The sequence below is a fragment of the Rhopilema esculentum genome, chromosome 12, assembly GCF_057945365.1.
Source record: "Rhopilema esculentum isolate cy_ngs chromosome 12, ASM5794536v1, whole genome shotgun sequence".
In the NCBI taxonomy this organism is placed as follows: domain Eukaryota; kingdom Metazoa; phylum Cnidaria; class Scyphozoa; order Rhizostomeae; family Rhizostomatidae; genus Rhopilema; species Rhopilema esculentum.
In genome coordinates this window covers 5,177,721-5,205,541 of record NC_142826.1, presented here as the reverse complement: position 1 = coordinate 5,205,541, position 27,821 = coordinate 5,177,721, and the positions used below count along the sequence as shown (strand labels likewise).

At 35.7% G+C, this 27,821-nt stretch overlaps 1 protein-coding gene across 4 annotated transcripts; it reads right to left on the bottom strand.

The window, feature by feature from the left end:
* Nucleotides 1–127: 127 nt before the first annotated feature.
* LOC135681706 (prolyl endopeptidase FAP) lies at nucleotides 128–27,339 on the bottom strand. Of its 4 annotated transcripts, XM_065196293.2 has the most exons (30): nucleotides 27,212–27,339; nucleotides 20,078–20,132; nucleotides 19,538–19,666; nucleotides 17,968–18,075; nucleotides 16,026–16,120; nucleotides 15,675–15,746; nucleotides 14,985–15,037; nucleotides 14,304–14,385; nucleotides 13,813–13,936; nucleotides 13,487–13,647; nucleotides 12,873–12,991; nucleotides 11,737–11,878; nucleotides 11,186–11,227; nucleotides 10,675–10,782; nucleotides 10,324–10,406; nucleotides 9,983–10,083; nucleotides 9,385–9,453; nucleotides 8,646–8,693; nucleotides 8,043–8,138; nucleotides 7,740–7,809; nucleotides 7,514–7,538; nucleotides 6,970–7,073; nucleotides 6,662–6,727; nucleotides 6,256–6,310; nucleotides 5,736–5,835; nucleotides 5,322–5,386; nucleotides 5,143–5,215; nucleotides 4,392–4,465; nucleotides 3,802–3,919; nucleotides 128–1,187 (listed from the first exon to the last, which is right to left on the bottom strand). In XM_065196293.2, the coding sequence occupies exons 1-29, from the start codon at nucleotides 27,242–27,244 to the stop codon at nucleotides 3,812–3,814; spliced, it is 2,460 nt and encodes an 819-aa protein (XP_065052365.2). In that variant the 5' UTR covers nucleotides 27,245–27,339; the 3' UTR covers nucleotides 128–1,187; nucleotides 3,802–3,811. The 4 variants fall into 4 exon arrangements, with proteins under 4 accessions (XP_065052365.2, XP_065052363.2, XP_065052362.2 ...); XM_065196291.2 differs by lacking the exons at nucleotides 3,802–3,919; nucleotides 20,078–20,132; nucleotides 27,212–27,339 and adding an exon at nucleotides 2,668–2,798 and having other exon boundaries at nucleotides 19,538–20,053; XM_065196290.2 differs by lacking the exons at nucleotides 20,078–20,132; nucleotides 27,212–27,339 and having other exon boundaries at nucleotides 19,538–20,052.
* Nucleotides 27,340–27,821: the final 482 nt, after the last annotated feature.

The following is a 27,821-nucleotide window of genomic DNA, read 5'->3' as shown; positions in this document are numbered from 1 at the left end:
ACTTTCTGTTCGTCAATTCGAACAGTGCAAATGGTCTCGAAGCAATTTCATGGATGTCCTCCAATCGTAAGACTTCGCTACAAATCACGTGCAAATAAAAAGATGAGACGAAAAATAAAACAAAGCATTTACAAAAGTTTACTTGGATTCCACACACATTATCTAAATATTTACTAGCTTCATAACGTACAATAATTGATACGAAAATACTCATTAACCAGCGGCCATACAGGAAATCACAAATGAATATATGATTAATTTTCAAATCACATAACTCAATACACATTGAAATATGACATCACTGATTCTCACATAAATTAACAAATATCTGCAAAAACATGGGTCAGAAAGGAAACAGAAAATGAAAAAGATTTTAAATGAAACAATATTCTTATTTCGAAACAAATTCGAGAACTTAACCAAATAAGATATGAAGTAAGATGTCAGTTCTTATTTTTGGTTTTCTGAGCGATATCAGCCAAATATCGCTGAAATAAATAGCGTATAATTGCTTGAAATTCATTAGGAACTTCTTTGGTTCGAGCTTGGATAGCGTGCCGTATTTGGGGAAATGTTTAACTTAACAAATTGCTACTTAATCGGGTCTTAAATCAATGCCAGATGTCAGAAATCATTTTATGCGCAGAAAGGTAACCAAGTGTACCATCATCCCTGTTGGCTACTAAAATTGTCAGAATCCCCGGACTACTTAACATCAAACACCATGAAAAATGGATACAAAGATTTAAAATAGGCTAAAAAGCGGAAACAGATCAAACTGAAGTACTTTTGATCCGACAACACTCAGAGAACAAATCTCGGATAATGACCAACCAGGTTTGCGGACATTCATATACCGATGCAGATCGAAAGTAGCGCGAACAAAGAATTGTGCAATTGATTGGTTACTTGTTTTTGACAAAAATTACTTCATTATTCACCAGCCATATTTCCAGGCTATTGATTGTTAAATAATAGTCTCCGCTTTTCCCGGTTATTTTTAAATTTTCAAATAAATGTAATTTTTTAATAATTTCAAATTATAGATATTGAGGTAAATGATTACAATGTACAAAATATTAAAATAATTAGAGGCTAAGAGAAGTTTCTAGGAATTTTGTCAGCATTGTAAATAAATGATGTGTTGAGCCATTGCCATTGATAGCATGTTTGTTGTCAGGGTAGAGCTAAAATAAGAAGAATCGGGCAATCATTGGTAGGAAATTGTGGACAAAAGATTGCTATTCCGAATAAAAATCAACATATACATTGATCATTCCTAAACAAAATCTACATTTATGACAGCTAGCCGCGCAGGTAACTTTTTATCAAATCTTCATGGTACTAGTTGGATTCTAAAGAAAAGTAAAGATGCTTGATGACATCCAAACAACTCAAAGGCTCCGAAAGGCAAAAGGCTAGCATCCACCTTATATACATTTCTTAGGTAACCTTATATGCTGCATATCTTATCCACCTTATATCTCATCTTAACAACTAACGCTTTTGCTGCTGTAGTTTGCTAAAAATGCATGAATTCACAACAATTGATACATCATAAAGAAAATTCATATTAATACATAAAAATAGAAACACATAGCAATGAATATAAAGTAGATGTCTGTGATGTGTGGTGCGTTGCTTAGATTATTTTTAACTTATATTTAAAAGAAAATCACCAGAATCATTCATGAATTATAATGTTATGCTAAATGTATTTAAACAAAAGATGTCAGGAATCAATGATTGTATTACCATTATTCATGTGGACAACACCAAAATGATTCAAACTTTTAATATAACAATGTTTTTAAGGTTCACACAAATTAAATGCATTTCATTTATGGATATAACGACTCAAGTTAGAAAATTACGTGAATTAAAACTATTCAATGTCAAAAAAAATTGAAAAGCTATGAAACAAACAATATTCTACGAGCTTTAAGCAGCACGATGCTTCACATCATCAAGCATCATATTGCAGCTGAAAATTCTATAAAAATTCATTTAACTTTGATATTCATTTTTACCTTAAATGTTTAGAAAAACTGAAAAAAATACTACAGAATGAACGATGCTTTAAAGGCAGTCTGCTCCAAGGGTGGTTTTCGCCCTTTACAAACATACATGAACCCCTTTTGTCTTTTTCAATACAGAAAAGATTTTTGCAAAAATTTATAACCACAAAAATCCTCACAAATAATATGGAACAGACTGCCATAAAATGATGTGAAAAGAAAACAAAAAAATTTTCTGCGTACAAATTTATTGCAATTTTATTTCTAAAATAGGCCTCTTGGAAAAAACCGTTTCTGAAATCATCACGATTCAGCTGCCCAAATTTTATCTTTAAGAATTGTAAAGCTTAGATCTGAGAAGTTTAGCTTTTACATATGCACTTGAAAATTTATGCTTTCAGCCTGACACTTTAAAGTTTAAAAAGTTCGCAGATTGAGTTCTGAAAACAGAGCTTATGAAATTAAAGTTAAAATTTGGATTTGATTGTCACATTTTCTTTAAAGCTTCCACTCAAATCACGTTCGAATTTCATTTGAAAAATCACAACACTATTGATTTTTATGGTTTTGATTTCACGATTTTTACTTCTGTTGGCAATTTTTGTGTATATGAGTGTTTCTAAATTTGTCGATATTTTCAGTCCCATACCACGAAATTCCACCAACTAGTTTTTTGATTCACGAAAGCTTTAGATTACTCTCAAAGAACTGCAGCATCAGAGTAAACAAGTGGTATCTCGTAGTGTTGCCACGAATGCCATGAGCTTTATCTGGATATATCTGGAAAACATAGCCCCATAGTTCATAAAAACATCTGCAATGACAGGCTATTTTCAAACCTGATTTGAGGCTGGAATGATCTACCGGCGCGAGAAAATGCGTTGGGACAAGGAATTTTGGACGGACAAGTCGACTCTTACGGTTGATTCAAAATTGCAGGCTTCATGTTATCAAAATTATCCCTTTGGTTACAGGTAGTATGTTAATTGTTATTTTGAAGAAAGCTGGTTAATGAAACAGATGTTGCCTATTTGGACAAGGATAATAATTATGGTTAAGCTGTCTGACTATAAATTGCTGTTCACAGTCAATCCAGGTTAGCATAAGAGTTAGAATATTAGCGTTAGGTTATGAGAATCATCTTGTCTTATCAAATTAGTAAGTGCTCATTGTATTAAAGATATATGTGCACAGTTTCGTCTCTCGTCCTAAATGTCAATAGTCAAACGTTGTCTTGTGTATTTAATGGGAGGTTTCCGTATTTCAAATCTATACCAAAATTTTCCGAAAGATCATAGAGGAAAATATTGGGTTCCACTTGAGGCTTTTCGGATAAATTTGTGGTGTAGGGTAAACCTGATGTAGCTAGCTTTGCTCTTGTGTATTTAAAGCTTCAATATCTGTTTTCTAAATGCTACGTAACGATACCCACGCAATTGAGTGGATACGCTGAAATCAAGAAATTTTGAAATAAGGCAAGTGCCTGTTACGACAAAACTATAAAAATATCACTAGACAATTTGGCTCTCAAAAGTTGTAGCAAAACCCTGAGTGACTTATAGTTTTTTTGTCTGTTCTTCGAGTGAAAACCTACGATTTATCAAAGCAAACCGTTGTTCGACAGTTTGATTGAAACAAAGGGTTAGCTATATCTTTAAACACTCAAGAAAGGGTGAAGCACCAAATATTTGTTTATGTCCGTTGTCGTTTCGTAAAAAAACGGTCGTTTGACTGGTCGCACGTCTCCTGTCACAAGAAATTTTATCTTGTCAATGGCACAAACCATGGGATTTTCAGCTTCCTTTTAGCCGCAAATTTTTCTCTAAAAAAATGTCTAACAAGGTGAAGAGATGCATGTTTGCACCGTCTCCCTGAATACCATGTTGTCTGTCCGGGTATACCTGATTAAAGAAGATATCATTGATCTAAAAGATATCCATGTTAACCATGCACAATTCTTCGTGGGTCAGGTAACTTTCACGGATGAAGTTACGGTTGGAAGATCATTGATATACAGTGAGCAAAAAAGCCTTTTATACATCTAGTAAAGAGCATAATCTAGTCAGCATAATAAGAAATGTAAAAGGCATAAAGACCAATTCAATCCTTTTGCAGTGAGAATGTATCAATGACATTATGATGATCCAAACGAGAACAACAAAAATAAGTACTGATAATATTGCCTTTCTCCATTCAGTTCTCAAGACAGCTACCTGTTTGCAGCTAGTGAAAATAAACCTGCTGGAAAGAAGGCAAAGTTTTTGCTGACAAAAAATAGGATTTCTGGATGTCAATGGAATACCGATCACGATTCTCGAAGTGCAAGAGACACAATTAGAAAGCATGGCAAGCGTTATATGTAACATAAGGTACCTGCATCCTAAACTGAATGCTGTTTGAAACTAAGGCATTAGCGAGTTGCATCGATTGCTGTACGTGAACATTATCTACGAGGAAAAAAACGATTTCAATCTCAGTGTGAGCAAACAGCATTTCGGGAATTCAACGTAACAAATCAACATGTCAGATTGACTCCTAGCAGTCAAATAAGTTTTTACGTAGGCTTTCGACTGAAAATCTAAATAATATATGTATATTTCTAAACAGTCGGCTTCTCCAAACTTTGAAACTCAGAGAAAGGACGCCTAGCCTTTTGTTTTCTCCGTGACAGAGAAAACAATGCTCTCCAAGTCTGAAGGATACTAATGTTTAAACAACTCAAAGGACACATCAAGCAGGAATGCAGTTATATACGTTTTCAACTGCCGCCAGACTGTATTTAACTGATCGTGATAACTATCCTTTCATTAATAATGCGCGACACTGAAGACATGTTGGTGAAATTGATCAAAACACAGGCTTAATAAATACTTAACTACCATTGAATTTTCAGGGAACCCATTGTTTAACATTATATATAAACTGTAAGCAATATTCCCAAAGATAAGCAAAAAGTTTTTACAAAGCAAAATGATGAGCAAAAAAATGCAACAAAACGGTGTAAACAAAATTCCAAAGGGTAAGAAAGTTAAGATCATCTGGCATATTCACTCTTGAAAAACTCTGAGAACAAAAAAAAATCAAGTAATAACCGTTTTATGGCAGCAAACATGAATTTACATACCATCTCCTGTGCCATGGACAAGTAGAAACTTTTTAGTTTTAAAGTTCTGGACGAAAGGGAGCACCGAGGTTAACTGAAACAAAGAAACATCAATTTATCTCAAATGTCCAGCTAAACCGACAAACAGCCAAAATGGTAAACTGAAATCGAACAACTTTATGTCAACAGTGTCATCATACCTCATAGCCCTTGAGGTTATCTTCCTTGGTTGGCAGTCCCATATACCTTTCTGTGTATATCGTATCTGAAAAAATGACAAATAAAAAGCTTAGTTGAATCGAAAAAATCATTGCTCCTCGGAATTCTTGCTACACAGACACAAATGTACTTTTGATATAATAGCTCTTTTTCAAACATAACAACTTCAATTTGATGGCGCCAAACAAATTCCAAGCCATTGCAGCCTTGGAACAGACCATAACTGTTTATTTGCCACTAAATGTACAAATAGTTAATTGCAAAAATTTTTATCTGAAAGCAAATAATTCGGCAATTTCTGGCAATAAGCTACTATCAATATATCTAGGAACTTTTAAATGCTATGCTAACACGCTGCTGTGTAGATAAGGAAAAAACAATATCTTCTACTTTACCATAATATCTCCAATCAGTCACAGGTGCTACTGAGATGCCAACTTTGTACAAATTATCACTAGTCGCCAGCACGCTTGCAGTATAGAAACCTCCGTACGACTACAGAGGAAAATATACCAGGTATTACTGTCATGTATCCAGAAATCTAATTGAACTATTGATTACGGTCAGTGCAACAGATGAGACCGTTTTCAAGATAACATCTTGCAAGGAATACATTCGTAAGAAAAAGTTTGATATATCGAACAGTAAGCGAGAGACAGACAAGTCAGATTGATATTTTTGTGTAGCGATGTTGGCGTTATAGAAATAAAGACCATTTATCTAGATATTATATGGAAACCCATAATCTTTGTTGAAAATACAAATGGCTCGAAAAGAGGAGATGTTTTGCTAGAGTTACATCAACCAGAGCAAGAGACTCCGGCGATGAGCGAGAGGCAACTATATTCCCAAACTAGGATTGTTATTTATATTAAAAAATAGAGCAGCTAAATAGATATGAGAACCAATACTTACCCATCCCCAGATTGAAAGCCTATCCTTGTCAACATAAGTTTGCTTGGTCAAGTGCCTTGAAAATGCAATACACATAGTTGAAACATAGTTGCAAATAATTAAGTAAGATAATAGTTGTATTACGAAAAGTCTAATGCAGTTATCTTTGAATATCCTCTGTGTTAAGTTCGTCTTTCATGGTTACACAAGGAAATATATTTTCTAGGAAAATGAGGTTCTTTTTAAAAAAGGTATTTCTGAGCAAAAAAATGCCTTGTAGTAGTCAACGAATTGTCATCGATTTAGAATCAAATAAATGTGAAAGCTGCCTTGTGGGCTTCTGCGAATTTTGAGGACCTTTACGAATAACTTAGAAACATATTTATGAAGATGATATGGAGAGAGTTTATTACTAGCACGCAGATACCTTGCAACGGCATTGGCATCGACTGATTCATATCTCCCTAGCTGCCTATAAACTGCATGTAAGAATCTGAAAAAAAAACAAAAATGCTGGCAAGAGTAAGCAAGAATCAAACAGATATAAACAGAACAAATATCCTCTTTCAAAAGAAATTTTCAACCGTATTTATCAAGCTTCAGGAACAAGCATAATCCTTAATTATCAGGTTCGAAAGATAAAGCTTGTTAAGTGCCTCAAATCTTATTTTTAGGGCCGTGTCGAGACATTCCGTAATTCCATGAATATGCACGAAAAAGGCGTTTCATACTCACTTGTCACCATAGTAACCACATCCTCTTGCGTCGAAATAAACAACGATGATGTCATAGTTAGTTACCAAGAATGCATCCCAGCCAATGTTAAACGCGTCGATAACCTTGGAAGAAAAACAGTTGCACATGCTTCATTGAAAATTAGCAAAACCAATGGCAACCAAATATAGGCTCGTCATTGACTGTCGTCATTGGCGAAAACAAAAATTTTAGCAAACCGGCCATTAAGTAATGCATGTTAAGTAATGCATGTTACAGAAACATATATAGTCTCTTCATGCCAAAATAACTAGTCCCTGTTCAGAAATATGGAAGACAAACAAATGCTAGGCCTTTCTATTGCAAAATATACCTTACAATCACAGAAAGATAAATAATTTCTTAGATTCTGGCCTAAAATGAGACTACAGTCACATAACCCAAAGAAACCTACATATGGGAGCGTGCCTATCCTACCAAGGACTCTCCAACCAATTCAGAGAAAAAATGTTATCTTGCCAATAGTACAATAAGACTCAAGAGTACAATAAAGAGAGAAAGTTACCTTCTGAGTTCCGGGTCCACCATATCTGGAAGAATATTAAGAAAACAATTACACTTCAACCCATTTTACTGATACAAACAAATCAAAATAACACAGTAGGAGTGAAGTGATGAAGACCATCGATTTAATATGGCACAATCAATTTATGTACTTAGAAATTCTGAATTGGGCGTAATGCAGTTGTCTGCAACGACAGGCAACAAACAAACAGGCATCAGTCACTTACACAGAGCATAAGATAGCATATTTTTTATTCGGATCAAAATTTGGGGGTCGTAACTCTTGCACTGGAACATCTAAAAAATAAGTCAGGAGTTAAATAAGCTTTAGGATTCAAACAACTCTTCTAAAAATCTTTAGCAACAAATTTATGATTCGTTCAGATGAAATCAAAACTTAGATAGGGGGAAACTTCATTCAATATAAGTGAAAAAGTAAAAGTTTTATTTGCCATCAAAATGATGGTTCTAAGTTGCAGCTCCAAGTTTTACGATCCATGTAATCATCAAATAGCCGTTAAAATGCTTACCAAATCCATCACTTTTGATTGTGTATCTTACTTGCTTTGGCAACGATCTCTGCTTCAACGAAGATTTCAGTTCCTTGTTGTCCTCCATCAAAATCACTAAGAAAAGGAGTAATGAAATCATGACCAAGTTACTTTCTTAAAATGACATCATGACAGAGTAAAAGCCAACCCAATAAGACTTGGAGAAAATTCTGCGCACATTTTCTAGATGATTTACTTTTAAGCACTGGTTTATTCATATCAATACCAAGAGAAAATTTGAAGTCAGTTTTTCTTAATGCAAGGTATTAGCAACCATTAAAAGGCAACTATGTGTGGGCATTCTTCTTTATGTTTTATACAAAATTATCAATCGAATGCAAGCATAAGGGGACCTGTTTGGAAAGAAAACATTTCTTACAATACATTATAACCCAACGCCGAACTCACCCCATCTGGCAAGAATGCTTAGGGAACGGAATGCTTTCAAACATTAGAAATGATAATACTACAGGCGATGAAAGGTTATGTTGTAAAATGCACGCTACACAGCATAAGATAGCACTATTCATGAGGTATTCATAAGGTTACGCCAACCCTCATTTGTTAAAGTAAAGCACTTACTTTTGCCGCTTTTCAGATTCCTTAGCTTTGTAAATGGAACAACGGGCCCTGAAAGAGTAGCTTTTTACATCAAAATAATAGACAGCAGGATAAAAAACAATTTAATAATCCTTTGAACTTCAATGGTAACCCAAAGTGGACACCAATAATACAGAACTGAGTCGATTAATGTAGGTCATTTGAATGAATATATCTTACAGCCAAAGAGGTTTTCAGGTCACTTTCAACTTTTACATTGGGTTATGTAGTTATCAAAGTCGGCTGGAAATGATTATGATGAACATAAATCCTTGTTTTGGCTTGGCTAATCCAATGTTTTGGCTCCTTCATACCTTGCAAATAAAAATATATACATCAAAAAATAAATTATTAAAAGTAGAATCACGGACAGATGCAGTCGAGGTTTATAACACCCCCTCATTTGACGTTGACATCACTACTTTTCAAAACATACGCTTCTTGGGGAGAGGGTTAAGTGTGGGACAACACAAGCATTCTATCATCCTCATGTTTAGGCTTTGTCACAACAGCCAAGTCCAGAACTTTAGCCACAATTATCCACATTAGCAATTTGCTGCCTAACTTCAGCAATCTGAATAGATACCAATTTCACTCTCCGTGGATAAAATATTATACTAGTTTGTTGAGATAACATAAGTTTGGTGTAAACCCCATCTGAATTTTTTTCTAAAAACAATGAAACTAAGAGAATACGGATTATTTAGCACGATTACAGTACCTTGGCATAATAAATTCACCCATGTGCACTGTTTGCTGAATTGTGGATAATAGTAGGTGCATCCATTATCTGGAATTGGGATGAAAGCAAAATTTAGTTGCTGCGCTAGGAAGTATAGGCTTGAGTTACATGACGCCAGATTGGTTTTTCGCCTGGTACAAGGGTCTCACTTAGATGATGCAGAGGCATTCCATAGTACTTCAATAAAGCTTCGCTTTGTCAAACAAGAGTGAAAAACACTATGGTCGTGGGGTGAAGTGAAAGGCACTCTGGAGTAATCCAAGGCTATTTTAAACCGGAGCCTCCTCAATGACTTTGTTGGTCACTCCTGCCTCTGCAGAGCACAGCAATCCAGCGTCGAGTTGTTTGGATGCCAAAAGAAGTGAAACATTAAACGAAATGAAATCAAACAAACTAAACAAGGGAATTACTATCATTTCGCATTGGGGAGGCCATTTTGAAGTGAAAACCTATCTAAAATCGCGTGGAAAACACAACAGCTTTTAGATGTCATAACACACTACGCTAGGCCTAATACTCAAGAATACAGTGCATTTTTAAAAACTAGTAAGTAGAAACAGATCTAAAAATTATATACCATCGGCAAAACTACAAGTGATACATTTCTTCTCCTTTGTTTTGACATTTAAACTGTAAACGTGACGTTCAGCAGGGTGTGTTTCTGTGCTTCGATAATACCTAGCAAGCAATGAAAATGCGTTATTACAACCAACGAGAAAAAATCAAAGGAAATTCTTTTCGAAATGTTGATAATGGGGCTAAGTGTGCAAATTAGAACCGCCCTGTTCTATTTATTTGTACAGTTCTGCCTATACGGCACAAAGTACTTTCATGACAGACTAGTAAAACATAAATTCTCACACTCTATCAAATAAGTTATAATTTCACCACTTATAAGCTCAGGCATTGTGCACTTACACAATTTCACCGACAGGGTCAAAGCACACGACATCTTGGGCCTCCCATTTTCCACTAGTGAGGAAGTTCACGCTCGCGGTGCCCTAGTTTTAAAATGTTAAAAAGAATTGTGAAATATGCTTCGTACAAAAAAATAATGATTTATTTATAAAAGATAACAGATGACTGCTTTGAACGGTGGGAACATGAGAATAAGCATAGTTGGATAACAGTGAAATATGGCTGTATTGTAATAATTGTGATATATAAAAATAGATGGTGGCAACTGCAAGCAAATGTAGAAGAGATATAACATTACAATCAATCGGGTCAGTTTCAAAAAGAGCAGGAATTGAACCTGGAAAGTCTTACCCCGGTTTTCACTTGCGCGACATGCCTGAAAAAGCCAGCACTTCCTTCATCTTTTGGCAGCAGATTGATGAAGTAACTCCCATCATTGGCGAATTTTGGCTTAGGGTACTGAAAGAATACGGGAAGATGTTGACAAAATGGGTACATACTTGAAAAAACACGACCAAAAATAATTCATTTCGCATCCCACTAATGACACATTGACATAAAACGAGCGGCAAACTCAGACCTTCGAGTTCGAGCACTGTTTAAATCTACAAACCTATTGAATTAAGGATGTTTTTCTTCAACTACAAATAACAAGTGTTGTGTAACACAAATGCACCTTTTTCAAGCAATAGCACTCTGAGCAGTGCCACCATTATCAACGTCAAAAAATGAACATCAAAGACATATATCCTATACATATTTGCTTTTTGTGGCATTGCAATCTTAACTGCGTTGAGTTATGCGCTTCAGTTTTATAGCACGAAGTTCTTATGAAAAAATTTTCAAGTTGAGACCAACTTACGTCATCGTCGACCCATCCTTTTTCAACGGTGTGCTCCTCAATCTACAAAAAGTTTTTCCATCAAAAAGATCCTTTCCTAATCAGCAATACAAGTTTAGTATACATATTTAAAGACTTTGAAAGTCAGAAATTGTGATTTAAAAGAAAAAACGTCTGTAATAGTAAAGTGTATTCATTTGGATCATAGTTACACGCACGATAGTCAAACTGCTAATGAAATGATGGCATGAATTCAGCTGTTCTACGACTTGATTGGTTTAGAACAAAGAACATGTACGAGGATTGGTTTAGACTGAGCTAATCTCTCCCGTCCCTTGAAGTATGCTTCTTGCACGAACACGCTGCGTTAAACTTTGATTCAATAAACATTGATAAATGCATCAGCTCAAATAAAATTCGGTACTGTATTTGTGCAAGAATACTCCAAACAATACTTTGTCGAAGATGCTTTTCGATCACTGCCCATAGGCAAAATCTACTACAATACAAGGTATTTGATGTTTGATACTATTCAACAAAGCCATCAAACGAAAGGTTAAGAAATACTCTACCTTCTTATTAGTCAAGCTGTCAAGATCATAATACAGGGTTATCGTGTGGTTCTGTGCTCGATTCATCCAGCTGACATAGACCTGGTGCTTTGTATACGCAGCACCACCTCTCACGAATTGCATGATGTAGTAATAATTCTCTCTAAAGATAAAATAGCGACTTGAGAAAAGAAGCACGTAGAATTTTGGAGCTTATGTGAAAAGAGAATTATACATAAAGTTGTTGCATACGGTTAGACTAAAAGAAATGCAAACAAATGCCTCATGAAGGGAGTAATTTCTAATTCCTACTTCAATAAGACATCTTACGAAGAGGCATTTCTATGTGAAAAGTGGTTCACGATAAAAATCTCTCTCTAACAAACCATGAAAGAATATGATTGATAATAAATAAAAGGGCTGAGCCATCAATAGCTGAGCGGTTAACCTTAGGTCTAACCAGTTGTTTTGGAAACATCTGCGTCAAATGATCCTAATTTTTTTGAAAGATTTTCTTCTTCCATTCTACTCATTATACACCAATCTCCTGGAGATTTCTTTTACTTTGACAAATCTTTGACAATTTATAAGCATTAAATAGTGTAATATATACCATCTTCCACTCATACTTTTTCTCATTCATTACCCATACCATCTCTGTGGTATCCCCTTGCGTCATATGAGACATCTCATTAAAACATCTAACCTCCATTCTCTTTATCAATGCTCACCCCATTCTTACCTCAGAATTATTTATGCATTTGCAGCGCATCTAAATTTAAACTGCATTTATATATATACATGCGTTGGTTAATTGATTTAGTTAGTCAAGAATAGTCGCCAATAGGCACGGAACGACATACATCGAATCAAGCTTTGATATTCTCCTTTCTGCCTCCCCCCCCCCCCCCATATTCTGTTCACATCATACATGACTCATTGGATTGGAAACAACAATATAGTGATAGTAGATGGATGGAGATTCCAGTTAACGCTCAAATTTCTAAATAAAGACGAATCCATTTGGCCTGTAAGAGTGGCCAAAGCTCCAACATTAGTGTATAAAACTAGTTTTTACTTATCATTGTTCATCTCATTAATCTGAATCAGATTACAATGGAATTAAGCCAAAGTACAAATCATTGTGAATTACTTACATTCCTTTGAATACACTGGGGGGCTCAAGTGCATTTAAAACCACATTATTTCCAGAGCTTTGCACTACATTCTCCAGATTGACAGCAAACAAGGAAACAAAAGGGTTTTCATACCCTGGCTAAAATCGAAACAAATGAGATGAGACTAGGTTAACAATTTTAAGAATAAAATAAGATATTATTAGAAAAGCAATATATGAACAAATCTCATATAAACAAACTGCAAAGAATAAAATATAATATTCAAGTGGTTATTTCAAGTGGCTAACTTTCAAAGCAATTCCTCAACGTATAAAAGACACATTGTTAACATTAAGACAAAATCTTGCCGATAAGATTGATGTTGTCTGTGGTTTGATTAAAAATTGTTAACTTCTAATAGACTATCCTTACGTAAACATACCATAATAACTATGTTTTATAAAGAAAGGATCTTTGTTATTTGGAACTATTTGTTAGATTCAAATCCTCACAGTTTGGCAGCCTTGAATAAAAGATTGTATTTGTTAACAATTCTTTGTTAGGAAAATGAGATAGAATGGTTCAATCCATGTGTTTAGTGGCAGCTACCCGTGGACTTTTCCCCGTTGAAACTGACAAATACATTTAGATACCTTTGGGTAGGCAATTTTTTCAATCTGCGTGTAAGCATTTTTCCTTGGTCCATATTTGGTGAATTTGAAGTATCTGACCAAACTAGAGTTGAACTTTGAAAAAATGAGCCAGGTGCCATCCGCAGAACACTCCAATGCATAATCAGTAGCCAGGATCTCCTCTGAAACGTTAACAAAATTAACATATAACATTTATAAAACAGCAACTTGAAATATGACTGCTAGGCCTTAGTCAACAACAAACTGGACTTAACCTTTTTTACATCAAATCGATTAGGCCACAACTTGTTAACAACATACATTAAAAAAGTAAAACTTGAAGTTACCCTCATAGACCCAATCTGGTACGCCATTGAAGATTGACTTTGGTATACCATCTTTTGTTATTTGATATGACGTGGGACTTGAAGCTTGATGTTTATAATAAATATTGTTTCTGAACACAAAAACCTAAAATATAAAGAAATTGAATTTAGTATCTAAGTAGCAAAAGGTAGAAAAAAGCTTGAAATTTTATTCAAAGCCTTTTGTTACTCCCATCTTGTTATTTAGTTAAGATATTTAGGAAATGCTCATGCATCATTTCACATAAAAATTTTCTGAATTTTCATAAAAATTCACATAAAAATTTTCTTGTGGCATTTTAATATAAAGCGTCACAATTGCCTAAGATGAAAATCTTATCTTAATATAAAAATATGTTCTCCTTTCCAAGTGAAACAATGAAGTGTAATTTTGATAGCTAACATACAAATAGGAATGTTTTTACAACACTATGAGACAAATTTTGCAAGCTAAACAGAAAATTTTAACTTACAACTGAGTCCTTTGGTCCACACCAGGTGGCATAACGGATCTGCTCAGTTGACCCCCCAGGCAACGCCAGTCTTGTTATTTTTCTGATAAAATTGAAATTTGCAAACAAAAACTTCAAGCTTCATGACATTGAGAGGAGTAAACAACAAAAACTTTGTCTGTTCAGACACAATCAATGTTCGTTGAAGACATTGACAAGGAACTCGTGTATTTCAGTATGATTTCTTTTCCTGCCCTTAAATCTAACAAAATTTAGCAAATGAATAGGTGATATACAAAAGCATTTCTGCATAGCTATTGGAAAACTGCATGACTCCAACGGATAGCGATAATTGACTTTCCCATAAAATTCTTCAGTCATTTCATAAAGTAGAAACTGTTTCATCATAACAAAACCAAATACGCATGTCTTTTCTTATTCATTCCTCTTCTGATTCTGGCTTTCTTTATCAAAAAAGTATAAATACATTCAACTAGTAGTTTTTATCCAAAATTTCATAGTCAAGTGAATGCATGGTAGTTAGCATGACTAAATACAAGAAAAATATGAATTATAAGCTATTGTACAGCTTTTCATTCAAAATTATACAATGTGCCAACAATGCATTTCTACACTTCTTATGGCACATGCTCCCTTCACTGCAATGAGGTAAGAAAAACAAAAGTTGAGAAAAGAACATACTTGTCACTGACTTTACCAAAATAGTAGTCAGACATCGATGAATGTCTGTAAAGCTAGAAGAGATTGATTAATCCCTATGATTAAAATATGTCCAAACAAGACATTATAAAAATGTGTGAATAAAGGAGAGGCCACGACAGCCAGCAGCTCAACAGACTCCGATGGTATAATTGTGAAGAAAAATCAATAAAATAGTAGTAAATAAGTAACAATCAAAGTGACGAGAATGAACAACAGCAAACAGACATAAATAAGTTATGGCTAAGTCATAAAAATGGCTTGTGATGGTGTCAAACATTTATATAGCAGCAGTTGAAACGAGTAAAGAGTAAAAGCAATAGGTTATCAAATAAAAAAACTTTGGATGGAACATAATGCCTAATAGACAGCTCAACATTTAGAGCTACAATCAAAGCCCTGGCTACCAACCTGTCTGAAAACATCCAGGAAAAGTTAAAAACTTTTTTCCTAAAAAAATGTAGCCTGGAGAGACTTGGGATAATAATTGCTGATTTTATTGATAACAGTAAAGCTTTTGTGTAAAAACCCTAGCTTATTGTTACCATGAAAAGGTCTGCAATTTTCAATGTTCCAATATTCTGACTGAATTTTCCCATATGCACATGTCAACAAGAATAGTTTAAATATCAACTAAGGATAGTTAAAAATTCAGAGATCTGTTAATCTTACTTTCGTTGAGTTTTCCTTGAACATAATCCATTTTCTGTCTTTTGATAATGTATAACTTGAACCATGTTTATCCTTCAAACAAAATATAGCAAAACATTAAAGACAGTGTGTCAGGTTATTTATTAGCTGTTGCTTGTTGAATTTCAAATGCCTGCAAAATCAGAGATGCATGACAAATAAGTATATTTGACAAAAGCAAGCAAGAAACCTCCTTTGTTATAAAATGAAAACTCACTTAAATAGAATGGGAAAAAAACTATTAATTCTTAATGGGAAAAAATTATACAATGCACCAAATTTCACACAAAGAAAATTTTTGTTATATATTTTATCAAAGTTGTAAGTACTTACAATTACATCATCTGAAAGGAAAGTTGATGAAGAATTAGTGGTCAAATTGAACATTTTTATTCCAGCATCTGGTGAGAGGTGCACATAGCTCACATCTGAAAGAAAAGACACCAGTAAGAAAATAAAATGAAAATGGTATATGATTCTCTGAATAAAGTACATTGATTTTCTGATACATTTATGTTGGATAGGTATGCTGTTTGCATGATGAAACTTCAATTCCATATTGAAGAGCCTTAATCAAGGAATATATATATATATTGTGTCTAAAATTTCAGGCATTTCAATCCAAACCCTTTCTTTTAACTGACCATTGCTGTCAGAACAAAATTCATATAGTCCATTTTTATGTAGGAAGAATGAGTACATATAACAGTGGTGGGGGACCCTGTAAGTAAGTATATAACTAACTAACTAACTAACCAACCAAGTGACACACAATTCAGCAATTTTGCACTTGTACAATGGAAGGAATGGCTACTATGGGATTTAAGGTTTTCTATTCGATAAAATTTTCAATTATTGACAAAGCTGTTTGATACCACTAACAATCTCCATGGAACTTTTCTCACATCATTGGTTGAATTGTAATTAGCTGTTTTGTCAATGGAACAGTGCTGTTTGTCATAAAGAAATTTCCAGAATATTTGACGCAGTTAAAATGTTCACCTTCAGAATCTTACTACAGTGATCACAAGCCACCTTTTCTCACAAAAAATTTTTGAATGAAAGGATAAACTCTTCAAGTTTGCGATATTTCTGCATAATCATGAACTATTTTGAATCACCATTAAGCAGTGTTAATAATCATGAATCATTGTGAGTGTCGGAGAATCTTCATAAGTCATAATAGATCTGTGAAGGTCATCGTGAATCAGATCAAATCTGATCATGAATCTCTGCGAATCATTGTAAATCGGCATACTGTAAAAGCTCTATTAAGCCACCCTCTCTATTAAGCCACCCTCTCTATTAAGCCACCCTCTCTATTAAGCCACCCTCTCTATTAAGCCACCCTCTCTATTAAGCCACCCTCTCTATTAAGCCCCATTACCATTACCATGCCAAAATTTAAAAAAAGCCCCCCCCCCCTCTCTAGTAAGACCTCCTCTTTAGCCCCTGAAGTCAAACAACGTCTGGTGTGATGATGATAAGATCATGTGCATACGGCCCATGTAAAGATTTCCTTGTGCGCCTTAGAAATCAAGAGGATACTGATGTTGATTCTTCCGAAGAAATCCTAGAGCATTGTGGCATTTTTATAATATATTTTATTTTTAATGATTAATAAGCCCCCCCCCCCCCCCTTCTCTAACACGCTTCCCTCTAGGACTGAACAAATAAATAAGCCCCAACGGGGCCTCATATAGCTTTTACTGTAAATTAAAACGAATCAGTCCGAGAGATTGTACTCTACCGTTAATGACAATTTCAACAAGATTAAATTCTTGACGAGACCCTTTATTCTGATATTATTCTTTATAAGCATTTTCATAGAAAAGCCCAATCCGTCTTGCTACTGCTCTTTACTGAGCTCATATTAGGTACCAGACATCTTTTTCGTACATAGCCATTGGGCCCCTATGTTATTGCTTCCTATTTAGTACACTGTTATAGAGGAAATATACTACAGTTTCATGATCATTGGGGGGCAGCCCGAGCTTCCAACAGCCCTGATGTCAATTACTCAACATTAACTAAGGTTAATACATCCATAAACATGGATTGATGATGACCTGAGAATGATAAGGAAACTGGGGGAAGATGCCCAGGATAGAATGGAGCATAGGAAGATTTTCTGCTCTAATGACCCTACCTAGTAGGAAATTTGCCATAGAAGAAGAAGGACTCTTGCTTAAAAAAAGAGTTTAGAAATTGAAAAATCAAAGATCTAAGACATTTTAGAAAATCTAGGCATAACATAACTCTAAGCATACATTACCATCAAGCCACTTCACTGAATAGCTCCTTGGAGAGAATGTTCCAGTCATTGCATCTTCAAAAGTGATTTTGGTGGAAGATCTTGCTTGCCTTGAACCAAGCCATAGATCTAAACAGATCAAATTAAAATAAATTATTTCCTTTTTTTGATGTCTTTGAATAAGACTGTCACTGACCAGTGTAATGATATCAAACCTGCATCATGGAACAATTAAACATTTCATCTGACAGATATGCTGGGGAAATTTGCTGATGAGTGTTTTGGTGCATTATGGCCTAACTTGTGCAGTGGCCCCTCCTTGCCCCCTGCAAAACCAAGCATTTTTCTTTATTTTCTTATTGTTTTGCCCTTTTTCTTGGCACTTTGTTTCTCTTCAAGTGCAAGCTTCCCTGCCTTAACCCCATCATTTCCATTGAACAATATTGGGAATGATCCTTAACAAAAAGTTAAAGTGATCAGATATTGACTCATTAATGAGCTTGTGACAAAATTTCATTGTAGCTTAAATATCTTGACTGTTGTACCATATGTTGAGCTTCTTTTTTCTGTGCTGCACCAAAATCTATGCACATAAATACTGGGATTGTGCAGGAAGTAGTAGACCCAAAACTTATTTAGGCCAGAGAAAAGAATAAAATAGCGCTAGGTACTTTCAATTCCGAAAGAAAATGACCAAAGGTTAAGGTTCTGTAAGTAAAGGCTTTACTACAATTATATAGTACAAATTACAATTGACTAAATTGTCTCTCAGAAATTTTGTGCCATTTACCCTCCCAAAAATCTCCATCAATTTACATCCTTGCCCAAGTCGATCAAAGCACTGTATGTGCAAAAACTTTGCACCAAAAATTATCTACCTGACGCTTTAAGCCAAACTTTCACTTTAATATAGACACACATATTAATCCTGGGCATACAAAGTTCAAATAACTCATTTTTTAACTTCTACTACAAACTGATAAATTTTCTAAATTGCAACAATGTTCTGGAAAGACATTTGTTTAACATGTTTTCGATTCCTTGTTGTGGATTCCGGAGAACTGAACTCTTTAAAGGTGGCCTGGCATAAAATGTCTACTTTTTGTTTCTTGGATTGAATACGAATGAGTTTTGGTCCGACTTTTTGGTCTAGGCTTTAAATGGAAATGGAAAATTTAAAGTTAATTTAATGGAAAAATTGGCTAAGGAAGTGAAAACCTTGCATCATTAAAACAAGTTCCGGCCTAAAATCGCGATGACAGAAAATGTATGTTATTCACTTCGAATTCATTATTAAGATTAAACTATTTTGTTAAGTTAGAATAATTTGAGATTACGCTAATTCATTTAGCCCTTAAAAGGTAGAAAAATCATGAAAGCTTTAACATGTTTACAATTTAGGCCGGAGAAACAGCTGCAAAACTTCCGCTGTTTTTTGTAAGACTTAACAGATGGAAACTCATAAACTATTTATGATATTGTATACCCTATTTGCAATTATTTTCAAATCAAAAGGACAAGCTAGATAGGGATGGCTTAAGAACGGATTTATAGATCTTTAGATAAGAAGTAAAAGGAAATTTTTAAGTACCTTGTTTCGTTCCTAAGACGGCTGCAAGAGTCACAACGCTTACTAGCAAAATAGCAGCAAATCCACCAACATAATATCTTCTGCGTCCGCTAAGGAACTTTCGATTCGTGTTCTGTCCATCTTCATCTCCTGTTGAAGAATCGAGAGGGATGTACTTTGTATTTTTGCTTCCATCTTTACTGGCACGCAGCGGGGATAACAGCCCTTTTGCTGCCAATGCCAGAGCCATCCCCCTCTATTTCACAGTTTTAACACAAGTCGAAGTTCAAATAGATAAGGTCTTTCGCATACGAATACACGATCAAATTTCCATGATTTCATGAATTTTGCCTCAGCCGAATGAATTTTCCGAATATTTTAAAAGTGAGTGACCAGCAAATCAAACCATCCCCATACATGAAATGAGCAACTATGCGTAACAGCAGAAATTGCAACTTCTTCCTGTGCTACCCAAACAAATTAGCCGACCGACATTAGTTCAGGTGGTTAAATTCAAAAGGGCTATTGAATGTTGATTGTTCAATTGTTGAAACGACTCACCGAGGCCCATTGATTTCTCCATGCCTCGCTGCACCAAGAGTTGGTCTTGTGGCTCCTGCAAGAAACCGAAATTGAGAATATTTGAAAAGATTTGTTGCAATTTTTCCGCCAGCCACTTCAAGCGCCAGCAGGCTATCCTCTCTCGTCTCAACGATGGACGTCAAGTTGAAATTCGATTCCTGCATCTGGGATTAATTACTTGTTGACTATTGACTGTGAAGTGGTGCCTCAAAGCGGGATATCCAAATACATTTGTAGAAATTTCACAAACATCTATAAAATAAAGTTAATTTGGAGCTAAATAAAGCAACAATGCAAGCCATCAAAATCAGATTTAATGATTTAATTTCAGTGCAAAAGAGCCTGTGCTTGTGTGGCTCTGTTTCAATCAGTTTTTGAAAGATACATTTGTTTTTATGCGTAGGAAGCTCTTGTGTTTTTCATATCTATGATTCAAATAAAAAAATCTGAAAGTTTTTTTTCTCCACTCGATTTAACCCGGATCCAGTGTGCTGGCCCGCCCCTGGAGAAACATCTCCCTGTTCAATCTATTGTTTCAATACTGCACCATGACAGCAAACTCATAAAAACGAAGATAACCTTGATTCCAAGTTTTTGATTTTAAATTTTTCGTTATTGGAAACTCACAAATAGGACCAAATAGATGACGGGTGTTTGCGGTGTAGAGTGAAGCTTTTCGTGGCAAGTAAGCAAACTTTTCGCACCTTAACAATGTTTTTGTTCTAAAGCATCACAAATGTGAGCACTTTGTGAAGACTTTAACGTCGGTTGCCATCCTGGAATCAGTGGTGGCGCCAGGGGAGGGCTAGGGGGGCTACATCCCCTCCGTCAGAAGCATCTTGCCCCCCCCCCCCCCCATCGGAGGAAAATTTTAGGTTATTTTTGGAGCAAATTTGACAAAATAACGTACGAAAATTGCATATTTTAGTCATTTTAGCCCCCCTGTCGGAAGCTCCAACCCCTCTGTCGGAAGATTTCTGGCGCTACCTCTGCCTGGAGTTGGATGTATATGTAAAAAACAAGCTAAGCCCTCTTGCCTCTCGAATTAGCCCCTTTTGAATGAGCCTCTTTCTAAAGCTTCGGGCTTTCGAAAAGCCCCCTCCCCATATTATGCTATCAGATCTTGAAAAAGCAGCCTCTTTATCTCCTTTTTAGCATTTGAACGACTATATTTATCAATTTTATAGTCAGGGCTTTTGGTGTTTATCATGTCTTGTTGTTTATTAATTATTCTGTGTCAAATACGCCACTCTAAAGAAAAAAAGTTTAACATGAGCCCTGACTATATCGAACAAGCCCATCTCTTTTGCATCAGGTTTTGAGCCTCCCCCTCCTTGGGCTTATTTGAATTATTACGGCATGAATCCTCTGTCTTTTTTCTTATATAGAAAGCCTGTTATTCTCTAATGTGAAGGTAGGAGCTCTAGAGAAATAAGCGAAAACGAAAATGATAAACGGTAATATATGAACGGTAATAAAATGAAGTTCTTCGTGCTGTATTTTGCTGGTTCGGTAAAAAAGTAAAAATATTTTCTTTTTAAGAAATGTATAATATACTTTTTAACGATAACTTGATTGCCTCAATAATCTCACTGGTATTACAAACTGCATAAATTTGTACTGTTTTCCATAGAAAATAAGGGATAGGAATACAATTTGCGGCGCTAATGCAGTTTCGCACCTCTTGGACATTGATCCTTACCCAAACCCTATCCTTATGCATGGAACCACACGCTGAGAGGTGCGAAACTGCAATAGCCCCCAATTTGCTAGGTCATATTAACATCATCAGCAATATTTAGAAAAACAAGGTTCAAAGGAATAAAGGAGTGACCCCTTTTTAAAGATGGTTGGACCAAAGCAATTCGCTAAATGCCTAGGATGTTCACATTATCAAAAAAGCAACATCAAGGCCGTTTCATGCCGAAATTTGCAATTACTCGCAGCAACTTGAGCCTAAACCTAAATATTATGTTTCTTATAAAAGACGTGTAGTGCAATGGAAAATGAAAAGATATTTTCTTATTCTAGCTGGCCATCAATAGCTTCTAGCTTCCTTGACTTTTTACAGTTAGTTATTGCAGTGTTCTTTAAAGGGAGCAAAATGCAACCTGCCTTATGCCTTTTTCATTTTTGCAAGGGCGACAATTTGACATTGGTGGAAATAGAGAGATTCCCAGGCACATAAAATCGTTTGCTGTAATACATTGATTATAAGACGGAATTCGCTCATGAGATTAGATATTCAAACCTCTTTCTAGCTTCTAGTATCGTTTTTGCCTTGTAGCAGAGATTGTGGTAGGGCTTTATTGAAGGTGAAACCAGAGTCTCGTCGACACTTTTGTACGAGCAAACACTGCAAATGGGGCTAAATTTAGATCAGGACAATTTTTAAGGACAATCAGGGCGATCAAACAAAATTTAAGAATAATGCTCAAAGTTGTTAAATTAAAACTGGGCTTAAAATTTTACAGCACTTAGGATACAACAGCAAAAAACTTTCCCAGTGAGATTTTGAAAATAAAATCATTACCTTCTACTTTCCACTCGGCAGAGTTCGGTGAAAGGAAATCTAGTCTCAGCACAAGACAAAAGAAGTCAAGAAACAGTGCTGGGCAGGACACAGCTTTTTGTATACATTGTTACTGTTCAGGAAATAAATTCTGTTTTCAGCAAAAATAGCCTGATCTATTTTCCGTTTTGTTCAATTTTCGATTTTTTATAGAGAAATTTATAGTAAAGGATGTCCAGATGTCAGTGGTCTTGCAGTGAATGTATTTGATGCCAAGAGGAAAACAGAGCTCAACTGTGTAAGAAAGTGTTTTTCCTCCATGTTTCATGGCGCGGGCATACAAGCTTTTAAAGGAGGTACCCAGGAAGAAAAACAACGTTAAGCATGGAGTACTTTGTTGAAGCGATAGGGTATACAATGTCTCCATGCAAAGACAAATATTTGATACATGTACAAAGACACATATACTAAAAAATATTTAAAAAACACCGGGCACACTAATCTTAGGGGACAATTTGCACCGGATGTTACCTAAACCTATTTTTAGGTTCCAGCAATTTCTTTATATCCATTAATTACATTATTTTAAATTTGGACTGCTTAAGCCTTCTAAATATTTTGCAGACTTTAACTTTTCTGCACACATTTACTACAGATAGTTTTGTAAGGAAATTGCACTTCAACCGGTAGAAGGGCTTTTTCTATAGGACCAAGATTTTTGCCTTTTTCACAGGTGTAGAAACTCTGCCTGAAACAAATTTTACAGCTCTTCGTGCGCGACAGCGCCAGCTTCTAGAAAGTGGGAGAAGAATGGGCATGGTACAATAGACCATGTTTTTTCCTTCATCTTTGTACTTTATGTGATAGAAAAATAATGACATACCCCTACTCAGTACACTTTTATTTATTTATAGAAGGATCATACGGACTGTGCTTGGAGAAAAGTGGGGAAGGGGAATTACCGCCTTACTTCCCTTGGAGCAACCTCTGCCTTTATGTAGTATATGTAGTAAAGTTCTCAGCAGTGTAGTGGAGAGGTAACGCGGCATAATGCCGTTGTTATAACCCTATTTTTTTCAAAACTTGCCCGGTGACTCGTCCAACTGACAGTGCTTTCTATGGAGCGACATTGGAAGTGATGTTAGGCCTATCGATACAGAGAGTGGGCCTAAATAAGGCAACAGTGGAAAAGGAGGGTTTACATGTTGTATGCCAGAATGCTTCAGCAACAGTCGTGTGAATCGGGATTTATCATTTTACACTATTCCTAATGGTAAAAGTCAGGAAAACTTGCTAAGAAAACGCTGGTTCCATATGATCTCAAGAAAGGATTTCAACCCAACTGCAGCACATAGGGTCTGCTCTCGACATTTCACTAGCGGACATAAAACATACATGATAACTGTATTAGCCATTTTCCCGAAAAATCGAAACAAAATGGAGAACTTTTCGGTCAAGAAACAGAAGTCCTTTAACAATTTTTCCTGAAAAGATTTTGACAATGAATCCAATGGCATTTGGACTAAAAAATGGAAGATCTCCATTGCAATTAGAGACACAAACAAGGGAAAATTTGGAACTTTCATGTAAGTTTCGGCATCTTCTGATATTTTACGCATGTTCATACTGACCAGATCCAACAAATAATATAAACGGGCATCGACATGCTTACAGCATCCTCCTTGAGCAGCCTTGCGATTGCAATTTGCATGGGTTATTTCACCAGTTGCTTGATGTAGGTAGATGTAAACACATATCTCACATTTTTCATGGATGCATGAGCTCTTAGCTTCACGAGAAAAGAGTTTTGTCTGTTATAACTTTGGGTTTTACAGAAAAAAACCTCGGACGTAGCCTTCTTTCCATAACCTATAACCATGTTTTTTGCTATGGAATGCTTTTGGGGCACTTCCACGCTTTGGCATAGTATTCGGTTATCAAATGATAATCAAATGTTCATGAAGTCTCTGGCTGTCGAAGTTTGTAAGGTTCTCCAACGACTTCGACCAACCACCTTCATCATCTGACATCTTATCGCTATCGAGGCTCACTTCTTCAAATTCATAAACATCAATCAGCTTTTTCTCATCTTCTGGTGTCGCTCTATTGACAGTAGGATTAGTCGCTGACAAGAGTTTTGAAAAAAATTGGGATGTCCTTTTCCTTAAAATTTCTTTAAATGAGGAATACAGTGAACAAGGTAGATAGCAACGGCGTAACTACAACTACAAGAATGCATTGCGTGTGACAACACCTGTGACGTAATAATGGGATCGGCCCACTGATCTATAAAAAAGACTGGGTCGAGCTTCGCATTGTCTTGAAACACCTAAGTTTGAAGCCCGTTCATTTTCAAAAGGTAGAGGGCCCCAAACAATAGCGGAAAGCCATTCCTCAAAACCAATACTTCAACGATATGGATGCGCGAGAGCTGCAATGCTGTGTGTATGATTGCTGAAAAAGAACAAGGCCAGAGCAGCTGAAAACATTGCTAGGGGTGACAGAGAAGGCCGTCACCTCGCATCGGCTGTTCTGGGACCCTCTTCTCGGATGGCGACACTCTTGTCACATTAGAAGCTCGATCCAGTCTTTTTATAGATCAGTGGATCGGTCTAAAAACTTTTATTGTTCCACCATTATCTTTGATGCCACAACCTGAATATCATACTTGAGCAAAAACGTGAAGTGACTAAAGCCCCAATTGTTGGATTAGGTTTCATATTTCTATTCTATATTTATTTTTTGTTCTGATCTTTTTTAGTTTTTGCGATGACATGATAAATCAACAAAGATTTAATTTTTATGTCATCTTCAGGCAAATTTACATTTTGTGTCACTTAAGAATAATCTTAGGCTCAAAATCGAAAAATAATAAGAATATTAAGACTCATCAAAAATGTACTAACATCATACTAGATGTACGAAATAAACGAAGCTATTTTTGACAATTTAGCAACTAAATTGATTAGACTTTCAATTCTTGTCTCGCCCAAGGTTTGAATGTGTGTGAAATGATTAAAGTCAAATGAAGATAACCTAATTGCATCTTGGAAATTTGCTAATGTTAGTTGGGCATGGATGGTTCGAAGGTCTATCTTCGTGATTGCACCGAGTACCGTAGGAAGGATATTGTTCATTGGTCAAATAATTGAGGGCGAGGTCATAGAAGAATTAAATGAAGATATTTACCTGGGCTAGCTAATTAAGTCAGAAAACGAAAAAAAAATTGAATAAAGAATAACTAATTGCAAAAGATTTGGGCAGTATGGTGATTCCACGAGGAGAAAAGAAATGTTTTAAATACGAAGAGATAATGGATGGAGCCATACTACCAGCAATAACAAATGACGTTCAGACATGAACACTAGCATAAACTGGCAGTGGCACAGAGAAACATAGAAAGAGCAATTCGTAACATCACATGCCTAGACAAGAGGCCAAATGAAAGTTTAAGATCACATACCAAAACTGTTGACCTTATAGAAAAACCAGAAAAAATTAGGTAGCGGTGGCAGGCCATGTCGCCCACAGAAAAGTTAATAGTTTCCCTTCAAAGCCAGCTTTAACACACACATATCCCATAGGGATCAAGCAGCTAATGTAATCAGCAATCAAAATAGTAGTGGATTTTCAAGGAGGCCTATTCTCCCATTTTGATCATATTTTGTAATTTCAAAATTTTCAGTAGACACACAGATTTGTATTGCTCTTAAATACTCTTTTTCTGTCAAACTTAACTCTTTCTAAGAGACATGGCAGTTGTGATGAATTGATAAAAGCTGGTGTAAAACTTTTGATCCAAGATTGATCCATTTTTCGAGCATTTTCTCTTTAAAATCCCTGTGAGAAGTTTCTTCTGAGTTTTCAGTCATCCTTTGAATTAAAACTCAAAATAATTTCTTTAGGAAAAACTAAAACAGTTGCTGACTTTCTATAGGACAGACTGTTGGTCAAAAGATCAAAGAAAACAGTGGAGGCCAAGTCAGTGCAGGATATTTTTAGACCACGCCCTGCTGGAATAATTTCAATGCCTTACTTCTAACAGATTTTTTCTTCCTAGGCAAATCTTAGAAAAAGATGACCTAGCCCCTACCCAGTATGAGGGGGTGATGACCCCATACCCGCTGCTACTGAATAAAAATATGAAAATGAATAACCCGACCCACTGCCATCTTGAAATTTTATTGGGAAAAGGAGCCTCAGTGGATGTCTTCAACGGATTTACAACATTTGGACTGAAAGTAAAACTTCTGAAAAACGTCAGCGTACGTTATTCCATTACCGGGAAGGCAAGGTCATAACCAAGAAGGCCAGTATATGACGAAATTTTACGCGAAACAATATCACTTGTTGTGCAATACACTTTCCGTTGCTACGTCGTACAGATGTCCAGGAAAAAGAAGCTAACCTTGAAAGATCAGGTTGTGGAATATGGGAGGGCAAAAATATTGCTAAAAACTCTCACCTGTGTTTGCTCGTGAAAATGCATGAATGGCTTCAACGTCGAAGTTCTTTACAGCAGAAGGTACTTACTGCAGTGAAATATCTAGTGCACAAATATTGAGTAAAAATAGGTTGAGTGGGTTTAGCTTTTTACTTACAGGTTCACTCGGTGCATGGAGAAATGAGCCCATTGCGTTCTCTTTCTCACGAAAGGTAGGTACTCCGTATGTTTCTTGTCCTGGAGAAGTTCAAGACTTGTGGTTCAGAGGATTATTCTGCAAACAGCAGATAAAGCTGGCGGAGTGCAGGGTGTTTATACAATAGAAGACATATGAAACCAAATGTAACAAACACGTTCAATGTCAACCTAACAACAGTCAGGGAACGAATATTTCTATTAGCTTAAGTATATTTCAGTGAAGCGCCAATCATGCAAAACCTAACATGGATTTAGTGTTTGTCTTGGTCCCTGCGAAATCGTTTAAAGGCGAATCTGTGGTCTAGAAATTAGATTCAAAATTAATGAAAAGCTCAATATAGTGTAGTCCTTTCAAGTCTGTTTTTGTTCAATTATAGTCAAAGAACTTCATTTAGTGACAGGTTTAAATTAATGCGACTTTTGTCTTGATATGTTTGTGATTTATGAAACAACCCAACCAAAAAAATATTACAGTGTAGGGCAGGGCCGACACCAGCAGTGACATATAGGGGACGGACATCGTTTTACTTCCGACGACGTACATATTCAATGGTAGAATAATGCGCATG